Source organism: Pongo abelii, chromosome 12 (genome assembly GCF_028885655.2).
Source record: "Pongo abelii isolate AG06213 chromosome 12, NHGRI_mPonAbe1-v2.0_pri, whole genome shotgun sequence".
In the NCBI taxonomy this organism is placed as follows: domain Eukaryota; kingdom Metazoa; phylum Chordata; class Mammalia; order Primates; family Hominidae; genus Pongo; species Pongo abelii.
The window spans coordinates 22,343,241-22,365,739 of NC_071997.2; the positions used below are offsets into that span (position 1 = coordinate 22,343,241).

Sequence of the window (22,499 nt, forward strand, 5' to 3'; positions counted from 1 at the left end):
ACAAACAAAATAGGTGTCCATCAACTGTTTATGTTATCAGGAAGGCTTCCAGTCAATGGTGGGCTATTAGTAGCTAAGATGAAGGAATCAAAAGTTATACTCAGATTTTCAACTGTACAGAGATCAGAGTCCCTAACCCCCACATTATTCATGGGTCAACTGTAGCTATTTGTTTACTAAATATAAACAATTTATTATAAAATGAAATAGAAGATCCATTTGTATAACAAGTCCAATTTGTTATAATGTGACTATAGAGGAAACATACAACATACTAACTTAAAAATCTTTTTTCTTCTTTATACAAAAATATTATATAGGATTTTATGGATCATAATTAAATAAATGAATTTTTTCAGACAATAATGTTTGAGATTATAAGTTAGCTACAATTACCTTCCTAAATAAATCTGAATTTCAAACTAAAGAAGTTAAATTTAAAAAATTAATTTACATATGTATATACATATATGCACATTTAATTTACACATATTTTTGAACTGGTCTTTTTTGATTAACACTACCTTAATCTTACATCTTACTTTTTACTTTCTTATCAAGAGTAGAACCACCAAGAGAAATAAAAAATTCACTATCAGAAGTCTTACCTGGTTTGTCATTTTTAAGTATCTTCTTTTTATGTTCCAAAATTTGTTGTTGAATTCTATGTATACAAAAGTAATAAATAAAATTGCTATTTTAATACTGAAATAAAAAATATTTACCAAACATATTAAATTCTAAAACCATTTCAGGCAATATCAGACCTAATATCAGAATTTCAATGTCCCATACACTTCAAATTTTTAAACCTTACAAGCTTATTAAGCTTATAATTAAAGAAGAAAAAAAGTGAAATACTCAGAAATGGAGGAAGCACAGCTCAGTAAATGAACTCTAGTTAGCCGGACATCATGCAAAGCGTCCTGCACTCAGAATAAGTCCTCACTCTGTAACCAATAGGTGTTTTGTTTTCAGACAAGTTGCTTCTCTTAGGCTCCATGGTTTCTTCTAAAAAATAAGGATTTTGCTACCTTACTTTAGTAGGTTGTTAGGGAGATGTAATGAGATTACATGTTTAAATGTTCAGGAAATAGTAAAGCAATGGAATAATTTGTTCTTGAACTTTATTGCTTTGTGTGTGTTTTTCTGTAAGTTCTAATATTCAATTGTTACAGTTTTCAGAAAATGTTATTAAGTGCTAATTTTGGTTATTAGTTGTATTCTTTGTGGCTTGTAATTCAGGGCATTTTACCTAATTCATAACTAATCTGATTAAAATAGATTACCTAATTGTCTCCCATCACTGAGTTGTTCATCAATCACACCAAAGGCAGAAAACTAACAGGTGTCAAAATCTGGGCTTGGACAACTACCACTCCTTCTCTACCTCCTCAAACTCTGAGCCAGCAGATCTGTGCTTGGCTGCTGGATCTCCATGGTCCTCTCCAACTAACAGACAAGACAAAACCCTGCTTTGATTGTTTTTCAGTTCCATGAAGGAAATGCAAGTTGATATTCTGTCATTTCCAAGACATGTACTAGCAACAAGTAACATCCTCTTATTACTCAGCTCTGTTCTCATTTCAGAGATCACCTTACATCAGTAGTTTTATAGTGATAATCACAATTTCAATATTGGGTGTCTTCTGTTTTGGTTTTACTCACACTGCTTTCTTGGAGCTACTCAACAAATAGTCAAACGACCTTCCCAGGACTATGCAAAATATGGAATTCTTTCTGAATCTGTGTGCCATCCCTAGGCAGCAGCCATGCTTATCTGCTCTGTATTGATCCAACTTTTAAATACGTGTTGCTGAAACAAGTACAAAGCCCTGTTTGATACATGGATACTCATGAGTCACGGATGAGGCTTAGCTCTGTTAAATCCAACTCACCTACTTTAGATTCAGAGAATTTTACTGAATGGCTTCCTGTGAGGTCGAATTTTAAAATATATTTAAAACTTGAGGTAGAGATGCAAGTAGCCTGGTAGATTTTCATTATCATAGAGACACATGACTTGAGGGGCCAACTGCAAGCTGGTTCCCACTACTCGGTGGAAAGATAACACGGAACCTTCTGCTATCTAACCAAAGCTACTCCACAGGATATAAAAAAGCCTCAAGGTACAGATCTGATAGCAAAAGGGAAAGGGAACCCTAATCTCTTCCTGCAACATTATTAACATCCCTGACTGTTGAGAACAATCCCAACTAACATTGGTTAAAGAAAGACAAACACAGGTCTCAAAGGATAACTTACCATGAACACCAAGGCTAGGTCTAGCTAAGATGTGGGCTTCAGATAAGGTTTTTAGTGTAGGGCGAGGATCAACTTGCTCAATATTTGTGGGGTAAAGCTAGGAGGCCTGGCTGCCAGATCAGGGTGCTGGCAACAATGACTGAGCATAAGGACATAAACTAATAAACACCGTAGCTTTGAACTCTATGTATGAATCACCATGAAAATTGAGGGGTCTGAATGAGTGAAGGCATCCTGGTGGCAAAGGTCAATCATTATCAGATTGCAGGACTGGTTACAATGGCAACAATACAGGAAGTGAGTCCGTGGAAACAACAGAATGATCAGAATGGCCTTTTTCCCCCTTCTTCTGACTTGTAAAGAAAGACTGCCTTCCTTGGACTTAGGAAACCCCTTAGCTTCTTGGAAAATTCAAAGAAGGAAGATACAGGAGATAACCCCAGGGGAAAATACAAGATTTTCTGCTAAATTGGACATTTCAAGACCCAATAACTAATTAGAAAAGTCAGGCCAGGCATGGTGGCTAGCACTGTGAGAGGCTGAGGCAGGAGGATTACTTGAGCTCAGGAGTTCAAGACCAGCCAGGGCAACAGAGTGAGACCTTGTTTCAAGAAAAAAAAAGAAAAAGGAAAGGAGAAAAGGTCAAAGATGTGGCTCTTTTTATCCCATGCATGAGGATTATACTTAGAATAAAATGAACGACATTGAGATCCCTAGGGATAAAGGTCTTAAAAATCCTGAAAACATCTTGCACTCTACTTCTAACTAATCTAGACTTCTGCTTGATTTCTGGCTAAAAGGTAGACTAACTCATTGCTATTTCAAACTATCTGAACAAAACTAGGAACTCTCACCTAATGTATAAGATGGAATAGTTGCAATTATTTTAAACTTCAATTCAGTATTAACCGGCCTTTTGACATAAACACTTACTTTGTCAAACTGCGAGAAATAGCATAATCTTCTGCATCTCATCCACACGTCTTGAATAAAGACATTAATATTTTGCTTAAGAAGGATGTTGACAATACCTGGTGAGTCATAGTGCACAGCAAGCATGAGGGCTGTTCTAAAATAACAAAGAAATCACTCCACTGAAGAACTTTATAAAGACTTTTTTAAACAGCTAGTTTGATACACTTTACCAATTTAATATCCACCTGTCAGTGTAGACATAATAACCATTTGCATGTACTAGCTTGGGTCTATAAGCATCTAGGGTGCTCAAGTGTTCATCTTTGTAAATTATCACCAAGGCTAAAAGAAAAGGACAACAAGGAAACCTCTTGTCCCACTGGAGTATGACATAATACAAGTTGCTAACTGATAGTCCTTTGATGGCCAAGAAACTGTGCTGAGGTCACTTATCTAAAGTAGGTAAAGATTTAGACGAAGATTTCCCCATTGCTTTCCTAGTCTGATATATTGTAATTCAAATCAGCTAGGGGTCAGATAAGAGTTATCTGCAGGCTGAAAACAACAATAACAACAATAATGATGATGATGACAATACTAGTAGTCATAAACTAAAAGTCCACACTTTAAAAATTAATAAAACTGGCCAGGTGCAGTGGCTCATGCCTGTAATCCCAGCACTTTGAGGAGCCAAGGAGAGCAGATCACAAGGTCAAGAGATCGAGACCATCCTGGCCAACATGGTGAAATCCCATCTCTACTAAAAATACAAAAATTAGCTGGGCGTGGTGGCACGCGCCTGTAGTCCCAGCTACTTGGAAGGCTGAGGCAGGAGAATCGCTTGAGCCTGGGAGGTGGAGGATGCAGTGAGCCAAGATCACACCACTGTATTCTAGCCTGGCAACAGAGCGAGACTCCATCTCAAAAAAATAATAATAATAAAACTAATACAAAACCCTTTAGCTAATAAAAGATTACAGTACCAAAAACATCTGATTATAAATACCAAACACTCTATATTATAAGAGAAGATGTATCCTACTATACACTATTGTTTATGTTACTCAGTCCAAATATTTGCTGGTCTACCTGATGATTCATGGTGATATTTTTCATTATATGCCAATAATTATGTTAATCTTCTTATTAATATTTCTGACTTGAGTGACTGTTACCACTCTAGAATACTCAGGTTTTATTTTTAAAAAAAGAACTACTGTACCATCTCAGCCTATCAACGGCATGTGTACTTGCTTTGTTTTTCAATAAAAATTCCACCATTTTCTCTTTCTTGCAAATTATAGCGAATAAAAGTGGGGTATTATTATCCTATAAAACAGCAAAAAAAATTAATAATTCACAAAATTACATATTTCTCAACTGAACTGAAAATCTTCTCTAGGATGCTTTGAACTTCAACATACAATATAGGAAGGAAGTAAATGAAAAGCAGTCCCTTCCTTCTCACTCCTCTGTGCTTTCTGATGTGCTGCTCTTTGCCTTGCAAACAACCTTCCTCTATCTCCCCAGATTAACTGTGCTCATTGCCAAAACTCACTTTAAACATTTACCAGTCCCAAGAATCCTTGCTTTGATCACAGCACTTAGCATGGTACATTGTAATCATTTCACTGTTTCCCACTGAAACCAAGAGTTTCTTGAGGCAAGGGCCTAAAACCCTAAGACATACTAGCAAATATTTTAAGTTTTTTACATAAATTAATGATCTAAATTACTATCTCTAAAGCAGTGTTTCTTAAACTATATTCCAAAGAATATTTGCTTTTTCAGAAGTATTATACCCCAAGAGAAAGACTCCATGACCATCTGTATTTGAGAAGTATTACAAAACTGTATTTTATGTCCAGTAATCAAGCAATCTCTTTAATTTTACCTAATCCCCATTTGACAATACTATTTGTGGCAAACATTAACATTTGAGGAATTAAGAGTTTCAGAGATACAGTTGCCAGAGCTTCCCAACACAGGTGGCGGTTTCCTCTGGGCGGTACAAACTTGCTTGATTCACTTCTATCAGTGGTGTCAGGATCCCAGATGCCAATGTCAGACACTCCTGCTCCAAATGGGTCTCTCTGGCAATGAGCTCTGAATTAAGAGAGATTGGCTTCAAATGCACTTATTTTCCTTATTATTAAATAGTCCATGGGTTTTTCCCCTAATACAAGAGAATAGATTTTTATCTTTACTGTTAGAAAGCTCAGTATATTCTGTGTAAGAGAGATAGGTTTAAAAAACTTAAGAACAAACATTTAAAAAACCAAAACTCAGTAAGAAATACTATTCTCAATTATAATGGTAATCCTGCGACCCTAGTACAGCTCTACTTTTTAAATCCATTTTTACTGGCTTCCACTTAAATGGCTACTTAAAATTATTTTTTATTTTAGACAAAATATAAATCGGAAATAAAAACATAATGGCTTATCAATAAAAGTTCTCATACTGATCCATATGGATTATTTCTGGCATAATACAAGCCAATAAGTCACTTGCATTTTTAAGAAAGAGCACTGAGGAGAAAGATGTACTGTCTGCAATATTCGTACATTATCCAACTATAACCAGGAATAACCTAAAAAGGCTTCTAGGCATTCTTATGGGCAGAGAATTATTTGTGGTATATATAAAGAAAAGAGTTAAAAACTTCTAAACTTTAAAATTCAACTCCATAACTGAGGGATTTATATACTCTATAGACTATATATTATAAACAAATATGTGCTGACTTAAAAACCTTGAAATCTTTATCAAAATGTACTATAACATAGGAGTTGTAAACTCAGATACTTACAAGGAGAAAGGAAGGTTGCCTGAGTAAGGAAGTACTAAGGTGGGCACAGCAGCAAACTGCAGAATACATGCCTTCTATAAAGGGGCAACTTCTGCACAGAAGACCAAAGAGTGATAGAAACTCAGGGGACACCAGATTTGATTTTTTAGGATAAGCCTGAAGTCCACATTTCTTCACGAGTCTTCTAAATTTTACGTGTTGATTCAAACAAACAAATCTGTGTACCACATTAGAATATAGCCCTTGTGTTTTTATATTCGCTATAAATGTGTTACTAAATGGTTGTGTATAATCCAGGTATTTGCATGTAAAATATTTTCTTTCTCTGGTATCATATGCTTCACCAAAAAATCAGGCTCTCATATATAATAAAAATTGCTAAAAAGGATTCATAATACCTGCTTCAAGAATTTTTCCAACATTTATTCATTTAAAATATATTTGTATATAATTTTCCCAGATTGTTAACCAAATACATAACTGGTTCATGAGACTGCTAAAACTAAATTATTAAAAGAATTCCTATCTGTTTTCTTATTAACTTCATGGATTTCTGTGTTTAAAACTGACATTTTGGGTATGCTAAAGTTCTATAAACTTAACAAACATACTGAGATGGTTCATAATACAACTTCAACTAAAAAAAATAGTTTAGGATTTGCTACTATTCTAATTGAGAAAGCCCAACTTGTAATGAACATTTGTTGACACATAATCACCTGCATGGTGACAAAGGGACATCAAATCACGAAAGGGTCAGCCTCTAACTATTGAAAGATTACCCATAAGCAAATTTCTAAAGACTCTCTGAATGGTAGTGAATGATTCATGGTTGGAAGGAAAGGTGTTATTCTGTAAGCTGAGAGATATTGCCAATAATATTTCCTTTCACTTCCCAGTCACAGATGTAGAGAAAGACAGATAAGTCAGGCTAATATTATTGAAAAGGAGAACTTTGAAGGAAGTGGCAACTATCAAATGCCAACTCTTCTAGAGATTTCTTACATTTTTGAGATACAGAAATTTATATATTGCACTTATCTATTCTGGGGTTTTTCATCAAGAGTGTATCCAAACCTTGAAGGTTTTTTGTTATTTGTTTTTTGTTTTGGCTATTATTGTTGTTAGAGACAAGAATCTCACTATGTTGCTCGAGCTGGATTCAAACTCTTAGGCTCAAGCTGGGACTACAGGAACATGCCACTGTGCCCAGCTTCAAGAAAACATTTTTAAACACGTTCAGGCCTTATTAGGTCTATGACATCAAAATCTTCAGGGGAAAGCCTACAATTGTAGATTTTTAACAAAATGTCCTCAGGTCACTGTAATGCATAATTCTGAGAATTAGTGCAGCAGACAATCACTTCAGTCTCACCTCTCACCCACATGGCAAACTCCCTTTATCAGTTGGAGACATAGCCAAAAAGAGAAGAGTGAGAGATAGAGTCATTTATTAAAACTCCAATTAAGTTTCCTGGCTATGGGTAGAACAGGGGCAAGTAAACTCAAAATCCCACTTGATTTTGCTATTTACGAGCTCCTTACCTCCCACCTTCCCCTAGATTTGAGAGGAGACATTAGACTCTTATCTAAGCGGCTGTTTCTGCCAGGATGGGTATATAGTCAGTTAATAATTTGTTCCACCTTCTGCTGAAGTGTTTCTCACTTGCTCACCACATATTCACTGCCAATCTGGTTTCCTCAGAGTCCTCCTAAAATTAATCTCTAGGCAAGTTTCAACTCACTCTCTTTTTCAAACCAAAAATTATTAGACCCAAAGCTAAAGAGCACCTTGTCTCAACACATAAAGCAAACTTAAAAACAAAAAAAACCTCTTCCTGGCATTTTCCTCATTATCTAATTTCCAAGTGACCTGCATATTTCTGATTGCTCTCTTTTTCCCTTCCCATTTTTCCCTCTTAAGCCTTGCCACTGAGAGATGATATGTCGGTTTTTCAGAAAATTATCAGCAGCAGCAACATGTCCATTTATTGTAAGTTGCTTTAGTTTTGTTTGAGTTTTAAGATAAAGCCTATTTCCAGGGAATATTTTCTTTCCTGTGTTGTTTTACACTAATTAGGAAAAAAAAAAAAAAAAGAATAACCCTGTGTAGAAAAAAAGTTGAAAAGGTTTTACCTTTAACAAATTCACAAATATTTTCCAAAGTGCATTTAATAAAGCTGTGCCCTTTAATGCTTCTTAAAAAGTACCAATATTTAAAATAAAATCTTAGACAATTAAGTTATTTCAAAATCACTTAATTTGCATTTGCATTCAGGGAATGGTTGAGCTTCCAAATATAAAAAATTGACCCTTACCTATGTGAATGTTAAAACAAATATTTTGGAAAGAAAGTTGATTGATCTATACCTTGTCCAGTGCTTCAATATTTGCATCATGGAAAAGCAGTATTTCTGCCATTGAGGTGCTCTCACTATACACGGCATAATGGAGAGCAATGTTGCCATAGATATCCTTGAGGTTTGGATTGGCGCCATGTTCCAGCAAAATAACAGCACAAGCCTCTTCCTGGCAATGGACAGCCTGTCCGTGTTAGACCAAGAAACAGATCGTAAATTCCAAGAATTCAAAATACACATTCCACAGGTTTCACCAACTAGTTATATTTAAATGAGATCAATTTATTTTAATTCTATAGATGCAAATCAAATCCATGTCATGCTGAAAGAGTTGGCTGTAATATACCTGTATCAAAGGCGTTCTGTTTTCTTTGTCACAGAGAGCAATCTGGCATTTTCTGTTAACCAGGAGAGTGACCACTTTCACATGGCCACTGGCACAGGCCAAGTGTAGAGCAGTTCTACGAGAGTAAGAGGATTTTTTAAGAAACTGTAGTACAATATCTCAAAACATACAATCATTCATGTAATTGTAAAAATTGAATAGCATGTTTTTCCTCTGCCTTCAAAACAAATAATTTTTTTGAAGAAAGTACAATACTTACTAGCTCTTATTGCTCACTGCCTTAATGAAAACAGCAGCCTATTTGAGTAGAAAGAGCTCAGTCTTTGAATTAGGTTCAACTAGGGCTTGAGTCCTACTTTAAACCCTGCCACTTACCAACTATTGCTTAGCCTTTCTGTGCCTCAACTTCCTCATTAATAAAGATGACAATAGTAGCTATCTCATAGGACACCATCGTGATGCTTAAATGAGAAGCTATGTAAAGTATGTAGAACAGTTCCTACAACAACTCAGTAATTGTAAGATTTTTGTTTTTTGAGACAAAGTCTCACTCTTTTGCCCAGGCTGGAGTGCAATGATGTAACTATACCTGGAACTCCTGGGTCAAGTGATCCTCCATCCCCAGCCTCCTGAGTAGCTGGGACTACAGATGTGCACCAGCATGCTCAGCTATTTATTTAAAAATTTTTGTAGAGTAAGAATCTCACTTTGTTGCCCAGGCTGGTCTCAAACTCCTGGCATCAAGCAATCCTCTCACCTCAGCCTCCCAAAGTTCTGGGATTACAGGTGTGAGCCACTGCACCCAGCCAGATATTATAATTATTACTATTACTACTACTTCACAAAAACATTTTAATTAGGTAGAATGATACAATTATACCTACTTTGCAGGATGGCTTCACGAGTAGGTCACATTTTAACACCTCTGACATTGGAATGCCACTTATAATTCATGATTTATTGTAACTATAACTGGTAGCATTTAAAAATTATCTTATTGATATGTAAAATAGCGGGGCATCACACAATCCACGAGACCTTACATTAAGTAGAATATGGTATACTCAGCAGGTCTAGGGCAGTTCTAGGCATGTAACAGAAACTTAAATACATTTTAGTTCTTAAAGGTACTATGGGGAAAGAACACTTAAATAACAATAACGCATTTTTTAAACAAATTAATTCTTTGATTTTCAAACAACTTCAAGCCAAAGGAAACTCATGATTCAAATGAATACATATGGCTCATTGTATTCAATATTTATACTTACAGAATATATGCAAATAAGACTTTCCAATGATTAATATTAGTATTTAAGACTGATAAACTTTTGAAAGGGCAGTTAAAGGTTATCTTCTACTATTTCCTAACTTGAGAAATGCTTTTGTTTGAAAGGTGGGAGATAAAGTTTCAAGGAGATTAAGTCCCAATAGTCCTATTTTAAATCTCTCAGCTTGTGCAGGCGGGGCAGGTAAACATGAAGTTTCTAAGGATGGAAGGGTCCTGAGAGATGGTAGAGTATGTCTGCTACATAGCAGGTACTCAGGTTATGCTTGATGCATAAATGGAATGAAAGAATAGATAAATACAGTTGGGGAGTTGAATATTTTTAAATGAACTCCTATAAAGCAATATTTTTGCAATAGTAATTATTTATATGTGTTATTTTATTTTTAAAGAATACAATTAAAATGAAATGATTAATCTAACATTGTTTGCATAAATGGAATGCGTATATAAGAAAAACATGTACATAATAAAATATATAGATAATAAAATCTGGAAACAGATAAAAACATTCCCTTTTTACTTCTGAAGAGGCTAAAAGCTCAAAGAAGAAAACAATACACACAATAATGATAAAAAATAGAAAGTGAGAAATTATTTTTATCAGTGCAAGATTCATATTCCTCTCTTCCCAAGGATTATTCCATTAATAATAAACTTTTCTAGAAGTTTTTACATGCTCACTGCAGCAATCACAGATAAGAAAAAGGAAAAAAACTTTACTTAAAATACAAATGCTCAGAAATTACAAATTTTATACTTTGTACATATTTTTGCTAAAACAAGACCATAGTATGTTTGTGTATGTGTAATTTAACTAATTTTTTTTCCTCGCTAGCTATAACAAAATACATCTTTGCACATCAACGTACTTCTGTATCTATTGCCACCTTCAGTGGTCACATATTATTCCATCCTATGGATGCAACTGAAATTTATTTATAGGATCCATTCTATGGGTTCTTTTTAAAGTAAGTGCTGTGAAAAATAAAGTGCACATATCTTTATTTCCTAAGGGTATTTTAGTATAATGGAATTGGTGGGTAAAGGGCATACACATTTTTTAAATGTAGTACTTACCACAAAATTTTCTATTTGAAAAGTAATCAGCAACTTAAACTTTAAGCAGCAGTATAAAACATCCTCACAAATATTGTGGATAGAAAACTGTTTCATTCCTCTTTTAATTTAAATTCTTATACCAGAAATGCGAAGGATTTTTTCCTATGTATATAAGTAACTTGTAGATCTGGAAAAAGGTACTTTGCCCACTTTTAGAGTGTTTGATGATTTGATTTGAAAGAATTCCCTGTAAAATGAAGATGTACTTTTCATCTAATGTGTATATATAACATATTATATCTGTTATATATGTATACATATCAGTAATATATATATATATCTTATGATATATAATAAACAACATAGGCCGGGCGCGGTGGCTCACACCTGTAATCCCAGCACTTTGGGAGGCGGAGGTGGGCAGATCACTTGAGGTCAGGAGTTCGAGACCAGCCTGGCCAACGTGGTGAAACCCCCTCTCTACTAAATATACAAAAATTAGCCAGGCATGCTGGCACCTGCCTGTAATCCCAGCTACTTGGGAGGCTGAGGTAGGAGAATTGCTTGAACCCAGCAGGCAGAGGTTATAGTGAGCCAAGATTGTGCCATTGGACACCAGCCTGGGCAAAGAAGCGAGACTCCGACTCAAAAAAAAAGAATACAATGAATTCCCTATAAAATGAAAACATACTTTTTTCATCTGAAAAAATATATATATATATAATATAGTAAATATTTTTCAAGTAAGCTCTCTTATCTGAGAACTTTTCGCCTGCTGAAATAACTCACGTTATTTTTGATAGGGGAATGAGTTCTCTCATTAGGCACCTCCTATAATGTATATAAACCATGTTTTAAACGTGTACGTTAAAAATAACAACACTGTATATGCTTAACTTTGTGAGTTAAATCACTCAAATTCTCCAACTGCTCCAGCCAGGGAACTATGAGGGATGGAAAACAGCTGAGAGTCCGTTTGGCTCCGCCGCTCCGAGGGTGCCCGGAGCCCTGCAAGGCTCCGTCCCAGGGGCTGTGGGGAAGCCGGGCCTGGGGACCCCCTCCCACCCCGGGCTGAGCCCCCGCTACCTGTGCTGCTTGTCCGGGGCGTCCAGTCTCCGCTCCTGCGCGCCAGGCAGCGCTCCACCTCCGCGGCGTCGCCCTTGACAGCCGCCTTGTGGATCTTCTGCAGTTCGGAGTCCCGGATTCGGTATCCGGAACCCGTGTAGACATGGTCTATGGAGCCCTGCGCCGTCTGGCCCCTGCGGCTCCCGAAGCCGAATAACTTCATAGTGGTGACTTCTTCTCAGACCCCCAACCACCGGCTCTTGAGCAGGGGCAGCTCCCTGTCACCTTTTCACCACCCCCCTCCCCCGACCCCGGCCGACCCAGCCCCAAATCCCCTATCCCACCCCAAATCCCCGATCCAACCCCCAATCCGCGATCCAACCCCCAATCCGCGATTCCAAATCTGTGATTTACTCCACAATCCGCGATCCAGCCCGGTCCACCACAGCCTTCAGCAGCAACACTGGCAGCCTCCGACCTCTCAGACCGAGTGAGCCCCGCAAAGCCGTTGGGCGCGCGCCTGCACCGCGGTTGCTGCCCGGCTCCCGGAAGCCGCTCCCGGGCGGCGCGCGCCGGCAGGTGGGGCTGCAGCTCTGGGCGGGCGCCGATGGGCTCGCCCGGGCGGCCCCAGGATCGCAGGCGCGCAGCCAGCCCGGCCTGAGAAGGAGGGCCTGTCTGGCCTTGCAGCTCGCCCCGCTCCTCCTCTGAAGGGAGATAGGGCGCTGGCAAGGGCACTCCGCGGCCACCTGAGTGGCTTCGCGGACTGCCTGGCTTCACGCTGAGGCTCTGGCCCTGGAGTCTGTGTGGCTAGTGTCAGGTAGCTGGAGAGGCATGGAGGCAGAGGCAGAGGCTGCTCCTTCCCCCACCCGCCCTCACTGCTGACAGTGCCCCACGCGCGGTTTGCAGCTGCAGATCTGGCACTGGCGCGGGATGGCGGAGCTTCCCTTGGATGGCCTCAGGGCCGCAGAGCGTACAGCCCACCTGGCCTCAAGGTCCGCTCCTCTTGGACATCTCTCTGGATCCTGGGCCCTGGCGCTGGGCACTCTGTATCCACACGGATGAAACTGAGCGGCTGCTGGCGGGGCCCGTTGCCTGATTTTGCCGCCTGGGGGGTCTGGCCTCAGGATCCACGCTACTGGGGGGCGGGCCTGGTCTGGAGTGTCCAGTCACTTGCTGCCGGTGCACCACCTCTAGACTGCAGCTGCGGCTCCGATGCCGGCGTGAGCTGGCGGGCCTGGTACCTGATGTCCTCAGGTTCAAGCGCATCGCCCGCCCACTTGAGGGGTTGCTCTGACTTGGCCTCCTCCAAGAACGCAGGGGCCGCCGGGGCTGGCTCTTCGTGGTAACCGGGATGGTATTGAGCAGCAGGTTTTCACCCTGGTGCCGCTGCTGTGCGGACTGCCTGTTGGGCGCCCAGGCACCGGCCCCAGGGTCCGCGTGGCAGCTGTGCGGGTAGGGTGAGTGGCGCTGAGGGTCAGAGGTTGCTCCTTCATCTCTGCCCGTGTGCAACTTGCAGTTTTGCAGTTTTCTGCAGCAGCTGAGGCGCTGGCGCGGGAAGGCGGAGCTCCCCTGTATGGCGTCAGGTTTGCGGGCACAGAGCACAGTCCACCAGGCCTGAGGGTCCGCTCAGGGGCCATGGTGGTTGAGTTCTCCGTGGAAACTGGGATGGGGTGAACTGCCAGTTCCCGTCCTTTGGCCGCCTGGCCAACTGCCAGACTTAACCGCTGCCGCCCAGGCATCTGTCTCTAGGGCTGCCGCTACTTGGGTAGAAGTGGGAGTCGGGGTGGGGCGTGGAGTGTCACCGGTTGCCAGGCCAGCACTGTCTTTGCAACATATTCAGATGGCGACGGGCAGCTCGGGCGCCAGCATGGGCTGGCGGGGCTCCCCTGGACGGCCCTCACTCAGGTCGCTCACAGCATTGTCCCAGGCCTTCCTCGGCCTGTGCCAGGCGGGCAAGGTTAGGGGGAGTTTCCAAGGCTTCTATCCCAACTCTACCTATTTCTAGCTATTTTCTCTTGAGTTATTTTGCCTTTATCTCAGTTTTATTTGTAAAAATAGTATATGCAAAATACATCGAGTGAATGCACATCAGGCATATAGATGATCTGGCAGAAACATGTTTAGTATATGCAAAATACATCGAGTGAATGCACATCAGGCATATAGATGATCTGGCAGAAACATGTTTTCTCATCCCCATTTCCAGTCAGTATTTGAACACAGAGGCTTCCATGGTTTTGATTCTTTCCACAAAAGGTTAGTTTTGTCTGTTTTCACCATTTATGTAAGTGAAACTATAAATTATATAATTTTTATGTTCATTCACTAAACATGCTTGTGACACATCATTTTGCTCCTGTTGATTATTCATTAATTTTATTTTGTAATACTCAATTTTATGACTCTACCACAGGTTTGAGGCCTTTGCTTGTTTTGTTTTTAATCCATTCCACTACTGATAGACACAAAGGCAGTTTCTGATTTGAGGCTATCATGAATAAACCTGCTACAAACAAATCAGATATACACGTTTTTCTGTAATAATATTTTCACTTTTCTTGAATTTAAGTACATAAGAGTGGATTTTCTGGGTTATAAAATAAGTATATATTTGGCATTGTATGAAATGGGGAGACATTTTCCTAAGTGATTGTGCCATCTTAAACTACAATGAAATGTTTGGGAGAATCAGTTCCACTTTCTAACCAATACTTGATGCTGTCAGTTGTTTTAGTGTTATCCATTCTTATGGGATATAACTGCTGAGTAGCTGTCTGCCTTCCCCCATAACACAGAAAATTGAAGGCCCAGAGGACAGTTTTATTTTCATATTTGACATCTTCTATTACTTTTTATAGAAGGGTGATTTGGGTAGTAAAATTTTCTTTCAGTTTTCTAGGTTGTCTCTGAATCTTACTGGGGTTCCTTGTCCTAAACCACATTCAGAAATTTTCACGACCGACTTCTTTTTATCTTTGTCATACCAGGCCAATGAGGGACAGCATTCCTGAGACTTTTTAAGTACTTTGTGTGTGTGTGATGGTCTAATAATCATAGCCTTAAAACTTTCTAGCTGGGCATGGTGGCTCATGCTTGTAATCCCAGCATTTCGAGAGGCTGAGGCGGGTGGATCACCCGAGGTCAGGAGTTCGAGACCAGCCTGACCAACATGGAGAAACCCCAACTCTACTAAAAATAAAAAATTAGCTGGGTGTGGTGGCATATGCCTGTAATCCCAGCTACTTGGGACGCAGGAGCTACTTGGGCTGATGCAGGAGAATCGCTTGAACCCACGAAGCGGAGGTTGCAGTTAGCCGAGATCACACCATTGCACTCCAGCCTGGGCAACAAGAGTGAAATTCCGTCTCAAAAAAAGAAAAAAAAAAATGAATCTCAGACTTCTGGGAGACACTGAATTTGTGAATGTGTACAGCATGTCACAATAACTTTTTTTTTTTTTTTTTAGACCAAGTCTCACTCTGCTGCCCAAGCTGGAGTGCAGTGGCCCATCTCAGCTCACTGCAACCTCTCCCTCCTGGATTCAAGCAATTCTCCTGTCTTGGCCTCCCCAGTAGCTGGGATTACAGGTGCTGCAACCATGCCTGGCTAATTTTTGTATTTTTAGTAGAGACAGGGTTTCACATATTGGCCAGGCTGGTCTCGAACTCCTCACCTCAGATGATCCACCTGCCTCAGCCAATGGGTGGATTGTTAACTCAAAATACGCACCATTGAATACTGAGGAAAATGTATAGCTATCATCACCAGCAGCTGAGATGCCAGTTGAGATACCAGAAATGCCCCAGCATGTAACTCCTCTTTTAATTCACACACACAACACACACTCATGGTAACCAGTTCAGGATGGACACAGAAACAGTCATAGTCTTTTTTGGGAACACACTCCCCTATGACACTTAGATCCTAATGCTGACTCCAATTCCCTCCTGGGACCTCCCGTCTCCTTGTAGCATGCTGGGCTTTCCCTTAGAAAACCCCATGTCATTTCCTTCAATGGAACATCAATCAGCTTCACCCACAGTGTCTGCATGTCTCTGTCCATAGCAAATGTTTTTATTACTTTAAAATATAGATTTTTACCTTAACTAGCCAAAGACTTAGGACCCTTTTTCCAAGCTCTTTTAGATGAAGTAATAAATGCAAGTATTAGAGATGTGTATATGTGTATAAATATATGGGGAAAAGATATTGCCTAGTTGTACAAATTAGCTTTAACAAAACTCCTGATTTAAATTATTTAATTGTGAGAAGGGTGATTCTAACTCAACACACCAACGAAATAAAAGCCTTATCCCTCTGCTCCGCCAAAATATCCCATTCAGAGCCTGCGTGTGTGTGTACACACACGTGTGCACTCATCCCCACCTGACCGTATCAAATTATTATTTAAACTAGATATTTTTATTTTGTTGCATAGTAGTAACAGTTTCTGGAATAAAAAAAAAAACAGGAGAATAAAACTGTTTAAATGTATCTCCGGGTGGACGCTGTGGCCACTGCACCGACCCCGCCAATGGCGCCGAGTACCTGCGTTTCAGGAAGAGGTTCTGGCGGGGCCTCCGCCTGAGGCCGCGCCCCTGGGACTGTCCCGCGTCCACGTGAACGCGGAGCGCAGCATTCACCATCCCCTCCCTGAAACAGCGGTCCCCGAGGCGCTCCACAGGCAGGGCCGAGCTGGGCGAGGGGGAGCCCAGCCCTTGCACGGGCCGCCCTAAGCGGCGGGGACGCAGGAAGAGCTCGCCGGCTCCACCAGACCGTACCCCAGACGCGGGACCTGGGGCCAGCGAGGACCAGGAGCCGCCGCCCCACGGCTGCCAGGAGGCGGACAGAGGCAGCTCCTGGGGGGCTACCGCCCCGAGGCCGTTCCGCCACAACTTGAGCGACTTGGGAAGGGGCAGAGCCCCGCCCCTGAAGAGGAGCGTGTGTCCTGGAGGCAGCAGCCTGGGAGCTCCTCCTCCGAGGGCACCGCAGAGGAGAGTGACTCTGGCGGCGCAGCGCTGGCTTTCCCGTCCGCGGAGGAGGAGAGCTGCGGGGCTGGGTGAGCTGGACCCGGGAGCACGGCTGGCTGCTCTCGGCCTCCGATGGGGAGTGGACAGCTTAAGGGGTTGCCCCCGTGCCAGCCGGCCTGCTGGCCACGCTGGGCTTTATCACCGCCTCACCTGCCTGGGCAGGCGCCTAGCACCGCAGGCTGGAGCTTCTGGCCATGCTGGTCAACTTCCCCAACGAGCCTCCGCTGCCTGGGAACAGCAAGGCCAGGACAAGCAGGGCTACACCGCCCTGCACTTGGCAGCCATGTACCTTGGAGATGGTGAAGCTGCTAGTGGGGACCTAGGACGCCGATGTGGACATCAGGGACTACATTGGGAAAAGGGCCTCCCAGTATGTGAGTCAGAGCATCACAGAGGAGATCGAGACCCTGGTGGGAGTCCTGGACGAGGACGACTGGGAGAGCACCGTCGGGGGTGGGTACTGGGAGATTTAAAAGGTGCCCCCTCCATCTCATCACCTACAAACTCTCACACGTCCTGGAAGATGGGGGGACCCTCTTCACCATCACCACTTGGCTGAAGGTGGTCCAGAGGCAAAGCCAAGGATTCCAGGGCGCACAGTCTCGGGCAGGACTAACGGACTTGAAAAACACAGGCTCAACAAAATTCACTTCACAACCAGGATGCTTCACATCACACCCTTTCAGGGACCCAGAGCAGCCACTGGAAGAGGAGTAGGAACGCTCTCTTAAAGGCCACTTATCCTATTCCTCCAAATTAAGACCAAAGTCCAATGTATTTAGGTAAAAATTATTTCTTCTAGAAAATGCTGAGGTCTTCTGAAATTTAATAACAGAAACAAAAAAAGAACACTAGATGTGTGTAACGAAGTGAGACCAGAAAAGACAAACTAACTTTTCATTACTAGGTTGGAACGGATGGGGTGGAGTTCCCATCAGGCTAGCATTCTGGGGAAACTGTTTTTCTTTTTTTGGGGGGGGGGTGGGGGGAACGGAGTCTCGCTTGTTGCCCAGGCTGGAATGCAGTGGTGCGATCTTGCCTCACTGCAAGCTCCCCCTCTCGGGTTCACGCCATTCTCCTGCCCCAGCCTCCCAGTAGCTAGGACTATAGGCGCCCGCCACCACGCCCGGCTAATTTTTTTGTATTTTTAGTAGAGACGGGGTTTCACCGTGTTCTCCAGGATGGTCTCGATTCCTGACCTCGTGATCCGCCCGTCTCGGCCTCCCAAAGTGCTGGGATTACAGGCGTGAGCCACCGCGCCCGGCCAGATTTCAAGAGATTCATCATACCTTGACCTGTGCCCCATTTCCCTCCTCCACCTGTCTGACCTGGCGTCCCTATTTCGGGAGACTAGAAGTGGGGGAAAGAGAAGGGATGGCTGTTCTTTGCTTTCACCATTCCTGGATGCCCTGCAAAGGAAGGAATATTGTGCTTTTATGTATCTGTTTTATTAAGTGGTTACTCTTCCAAGAACAAAAAAAAAAAATGCAAATTGTTACGAAACTGGTAGTATTTGTAAGTGCAAGTACTACATGCTGCCTTGTTCTTTTACCAATTGCATTTCCATTTTAAGGTACTACTGGTACAGCCACGGTGGAGAACAGTTTGGAGGTTCCTCTAAACACTGAAAATAGAGGTACCACATGATCCAGCAATCCCACTGTTGGGTATATACCCCAAAAATAGGAAATGAGTGTATCGAAGAAATTATCTGCACTCCCATGTTGGTTGCACCACTGTTGACAATAGCTAAGATTTGGAAGCAACCTAAGTGTCCATCAACAGCTTAATGTATTAAAGAAAATCTGGTAGATACACACAGTGGAGTATTATTCAGCCCTAAAAAAGAATGAGATTCAGTCATTTGCAACAACAGGGAAGGAACTGGAGATCATTATGTTAAGGGAAATAAGCCAAGCACGGAAAGGCAGACATTGCATGTTCTCACTTATTTGCGGGATCTAAAAATCAAAACAATTGAACTCATGGACATAGTAAGTACTAGGGGGCTGGGGAGGAAGGCAGGGGATGGGTAATGGGTACAAAAATAGGCAAAAGGAATGAATAAGACATACTATTTGATAGCACAACAGGGGGACTCTAGTTAGTAATTGTACATTTAAAAATAACTAAAAAAATGTAATTGGATTGTAACACGAAGGATACGTGCTTGAAGGGATGGATACCCCACTCTCCATGATGTGATTAGTTCACACTGCATGCCTGTATCAGAACATCTCATGCACCCCATAAATATATATGTCTATTATATGCTCACAAAAATGTTTGAAAATAAAAATAAAGGAACTACTGAAGGTCAGGTCAGAGTCGAAATGCAAAAATACTAATTAGAGAATAATGTGAATACAATAGGAATCCTGTTGGTATTCTATTTGTATTGTAAGCAGCAGTTCAATTGTTTTGTCAAAGCAATTTCAATTTTAATCACTGAACTAAAGAAATGGGCAACACTGACTTCCGTAATATAGGTTCCACCTAACCATCTCTAACACCACTGTCAAGGAGGACCGGTGTTAAGGTACATTAACAACCACACAAATTTTTAAAAGAAAAGAACACTCTTAGCAGCCTATGGTACTTTTAAATGAAATATTGCCTCTCATTCTAATTCTCACTTGTGTTGCCATTCTAAAAGTTTGAATTTGCTGAGGTTTATATTCTGGGTATTATATAACCATTGGTTCTATTTGGCATAACCCTATTAAATGCTGCTTACAGCTGAATTACCTACAGAAACTTTCTGGTTTAATTAGCATAAATTGGCTTAAATATTAGTGAGCCCATACTTCTGTGATATAATTATTGAACCAACTTAATGATTCTCACGTAAGGTGTGAATTTACTAACGCATTCATAATCTATGCTTTGTAGCAACATTTTTCAAATGTTTAAAACGCTAAATCTTCTCAATTTTCCAATCTTTTCTTGAATCTATTAGATACCTATAGTGTAGTTGCTGAAAAGCTGGGTAACAAATACACCCAGTTAGAAATGGCACTGCTTTATAAAAGGAACTAGAGAAAAGACGAGACTATTTCTATATTTAAATACTGCTGGCAAGTGAATTCCTTTGTATATAAATGAAAGATACCATTAAAATGAAAGACTTGTTTTAAGTGTGGTTCTTACATTTCATTCATTTATGATAGAGTAAATGGCTTTATAATTACTTTAAAATTTAACTCACTAGTATATTAAATCTGTTCATTGCAAGGTTAGAATCAACTGTTAGGGGAACTAATTTAAACAAGCCCTTCCTTAGTCTTTTGAGTCTCGTATTTGCTGAAAGTACCTACAGCTTGCAGAATAAGGGAGTTCACGGACCACAGGGTGAGTGAACCCAAGCACAAATTGCAAACTGCCCAGAGCTACAACATTTAGGATTTTTAGACCTTTAATTTTCCAAGTCATAGAAATTTGTTACAAGTTCATCACATCTTTGTCTAAATGGCAACTGAATTTCTTTAAAGATAGGTTAAAAAAAGGCATAAAACTATGAACTATTATCCATTTGTATGCCTCTACTTTTGCTTTGGAATTATGGAAGTGGACCCTGTGCATTTGGGAAACACTGTTATGCATACACATGGGTGAAAAAAATCTAATATTGTGTAAATTAAAATACTTTTGAAGTTGAAAAGCATCCATTTGTTCTAAATCTATATATATTATGTGTATCTAGTACAGAATAAGCTGTAACTTCCCATTGAGGAATCTTAGGTTTTACAGATACGTAAAGCTAAAGCAACTCTAAAGAGTAAACACTTCAGAACAGGAAGGTTCTGGTCAATGTTGAGAGTAGACACTTTCACTGAAGGTTCTGGTGAAATGTGGGCAACTAATTGCTCAAAATCTGTAATTTGCTATATAGTTAACTATTAAGTTAAAATGTCATTTACCATGCTTTTTACACTAAAAGCTTTAACTTTTCTGATAAAATATTTTAAATGTTCAATTATTACTTCTGAGGAAAGCTACTTCTAGCGTTCTTTGTCGTGATGTGCTTGTGTGCAGTAAGTGGAGCATTTTCAGCTACTTACCACTACATTCTTCCAGTTTTTCAGTTTCCGATTTAGATTATAAAAGGCAAATGACTAATTTAATTTGATACTCAGAGTTGTGTTTACCTTTAATGTACAAATATATGTCAGATACTTGATGTTTATTGATATGACACTGTGTGGTTAAACAGCGCAAGTATGTCCATGTGTTTCTTAGAGGGTACACTTGAAACTAGTAGTGTTTATGCAGCTCACTTATGTAACTTGAAAATCTGGTACTATTGCATTCAGGACTGAAATCTTGGAGTTTAGGTGTCTTGTCTCTCATTTTGAAAGTAAGTTGAAAGTTGAGAATGTAAAATCTATAAAGTTAATTTTTTTAACTAGGAAAAAAAACAAATTAATGACAGACACCAAATTACAAATCCAAAAACCTCAGAGAACACCAAGCAGGATGAATATTTTAAAAATATACCTAGGAATATCATATTCAAACTGTAGAAAACTTGTAACAAAGATAAAATATTAAAATAAGACAGAGGAAGAAACACATTGTCTACAAAGAAACAGACATAAGAATTACATTGGACTTTTGTTTAGAATCCATGCAAGTAAGAAGTGTTGAAAAAAATTAGAATACAGTGGGTATTTATTATCCAAGTATTCATTATCTAAAACTGCAAAGCAAAAATAATTGTTAACAAGAACATATTCACTAGCAACCTGAGCACTCATGATATTAGTGTCTGTTCTGGAGAGAATTATGTCCCCCCAGAATTCCCAACCTGAAGCCCTATCTCCCAGTGTGACTGTATTTGGACAAGGAGCTTTTAAGAAGGTAAAGGTTAAATAGGGGCAAAAGGGTAAGGCCCTAATCTGTTAGGACTGGGGTCGTCATCCAAAAAGGAAGAGACACCAGAGATATCTCTCGCTCTTCTCTCCCTCTCTGCCTCCCTCCTTCTCTCTCCCTCCCTCCCTGTCTCTCTCCCTCTCCCCACATACATTTAATTGTTAAATTGAGATTTTTGTTAGAACATATATAGTGGCATTTTAATAAAGTGTTACTCTACTTAAAACACACACACACAATTTTGATAAATTCTTTTTTGAGGATAAGGCCGGGCATGGTGGCTCACACCTGTAATCCCAGCACTTTGGAAGGCTGAGGCGGGTGGATCATCTGAGGTCAGGAGTTCAAGACCAGCCTGGCCAACATGGTGAAAACCTGTCTCTACTAAAAATACAAACAATTAACTGGGTGTGGTGGCGGGCACCTGTAATCCCAGCTACTCAGGAGGCTGAAGCAGGAGAATCCCTTGAACCCAGGAGATGGA

General features: G+C 40.6%; 1 protein-coding gene, 1 non-coding gene and 1 pseudogene across 2 annotated transcripts; 1 reads left to right on the plus strand and 2 right to left on the minus strand.

Moving 5' to 3' along the window:
• Positions 1–12,458, minus strand: part of LOC100441943 (putative ankyrin repeat domain-containing protein 20A2) — a 41,571-nt pseudogene extending 29,113 nt beyond the window's left edge.
• Positions 1,723–1,825, minus strand: LOC112131635 (U6 spliceosomal RNA). The gene has a single exon (XR_002913634.1). It is a non-coding gene; the product is annotated as a U6 spliceosomal RNA (small nuclear RNA).
• Positions 12,459–13,953: 1,495 nt separating the features above from the next.
• On the plus strand, positions 13,954–17,729 carry LOC100441213 (ankyrin repeat domain-containing protein SOWAHC). The gene is made up of 3 exons (XM_054547794.1): positions 13,954–14,070; positions 14,320–14,369; positions 16,745–17,729. Exons 1-3 carry the CDS (start codon positions 13,954–13,956, stop codon positions 17,700–17,702), a joined length of 1,125 nt encoding a protein of 374 aa, XP_054403769.1. The 3' UTR covers positions 17,703–17,729.
• Positions 17,730–22,499: the final 4,770 nt, after the last annotated feature.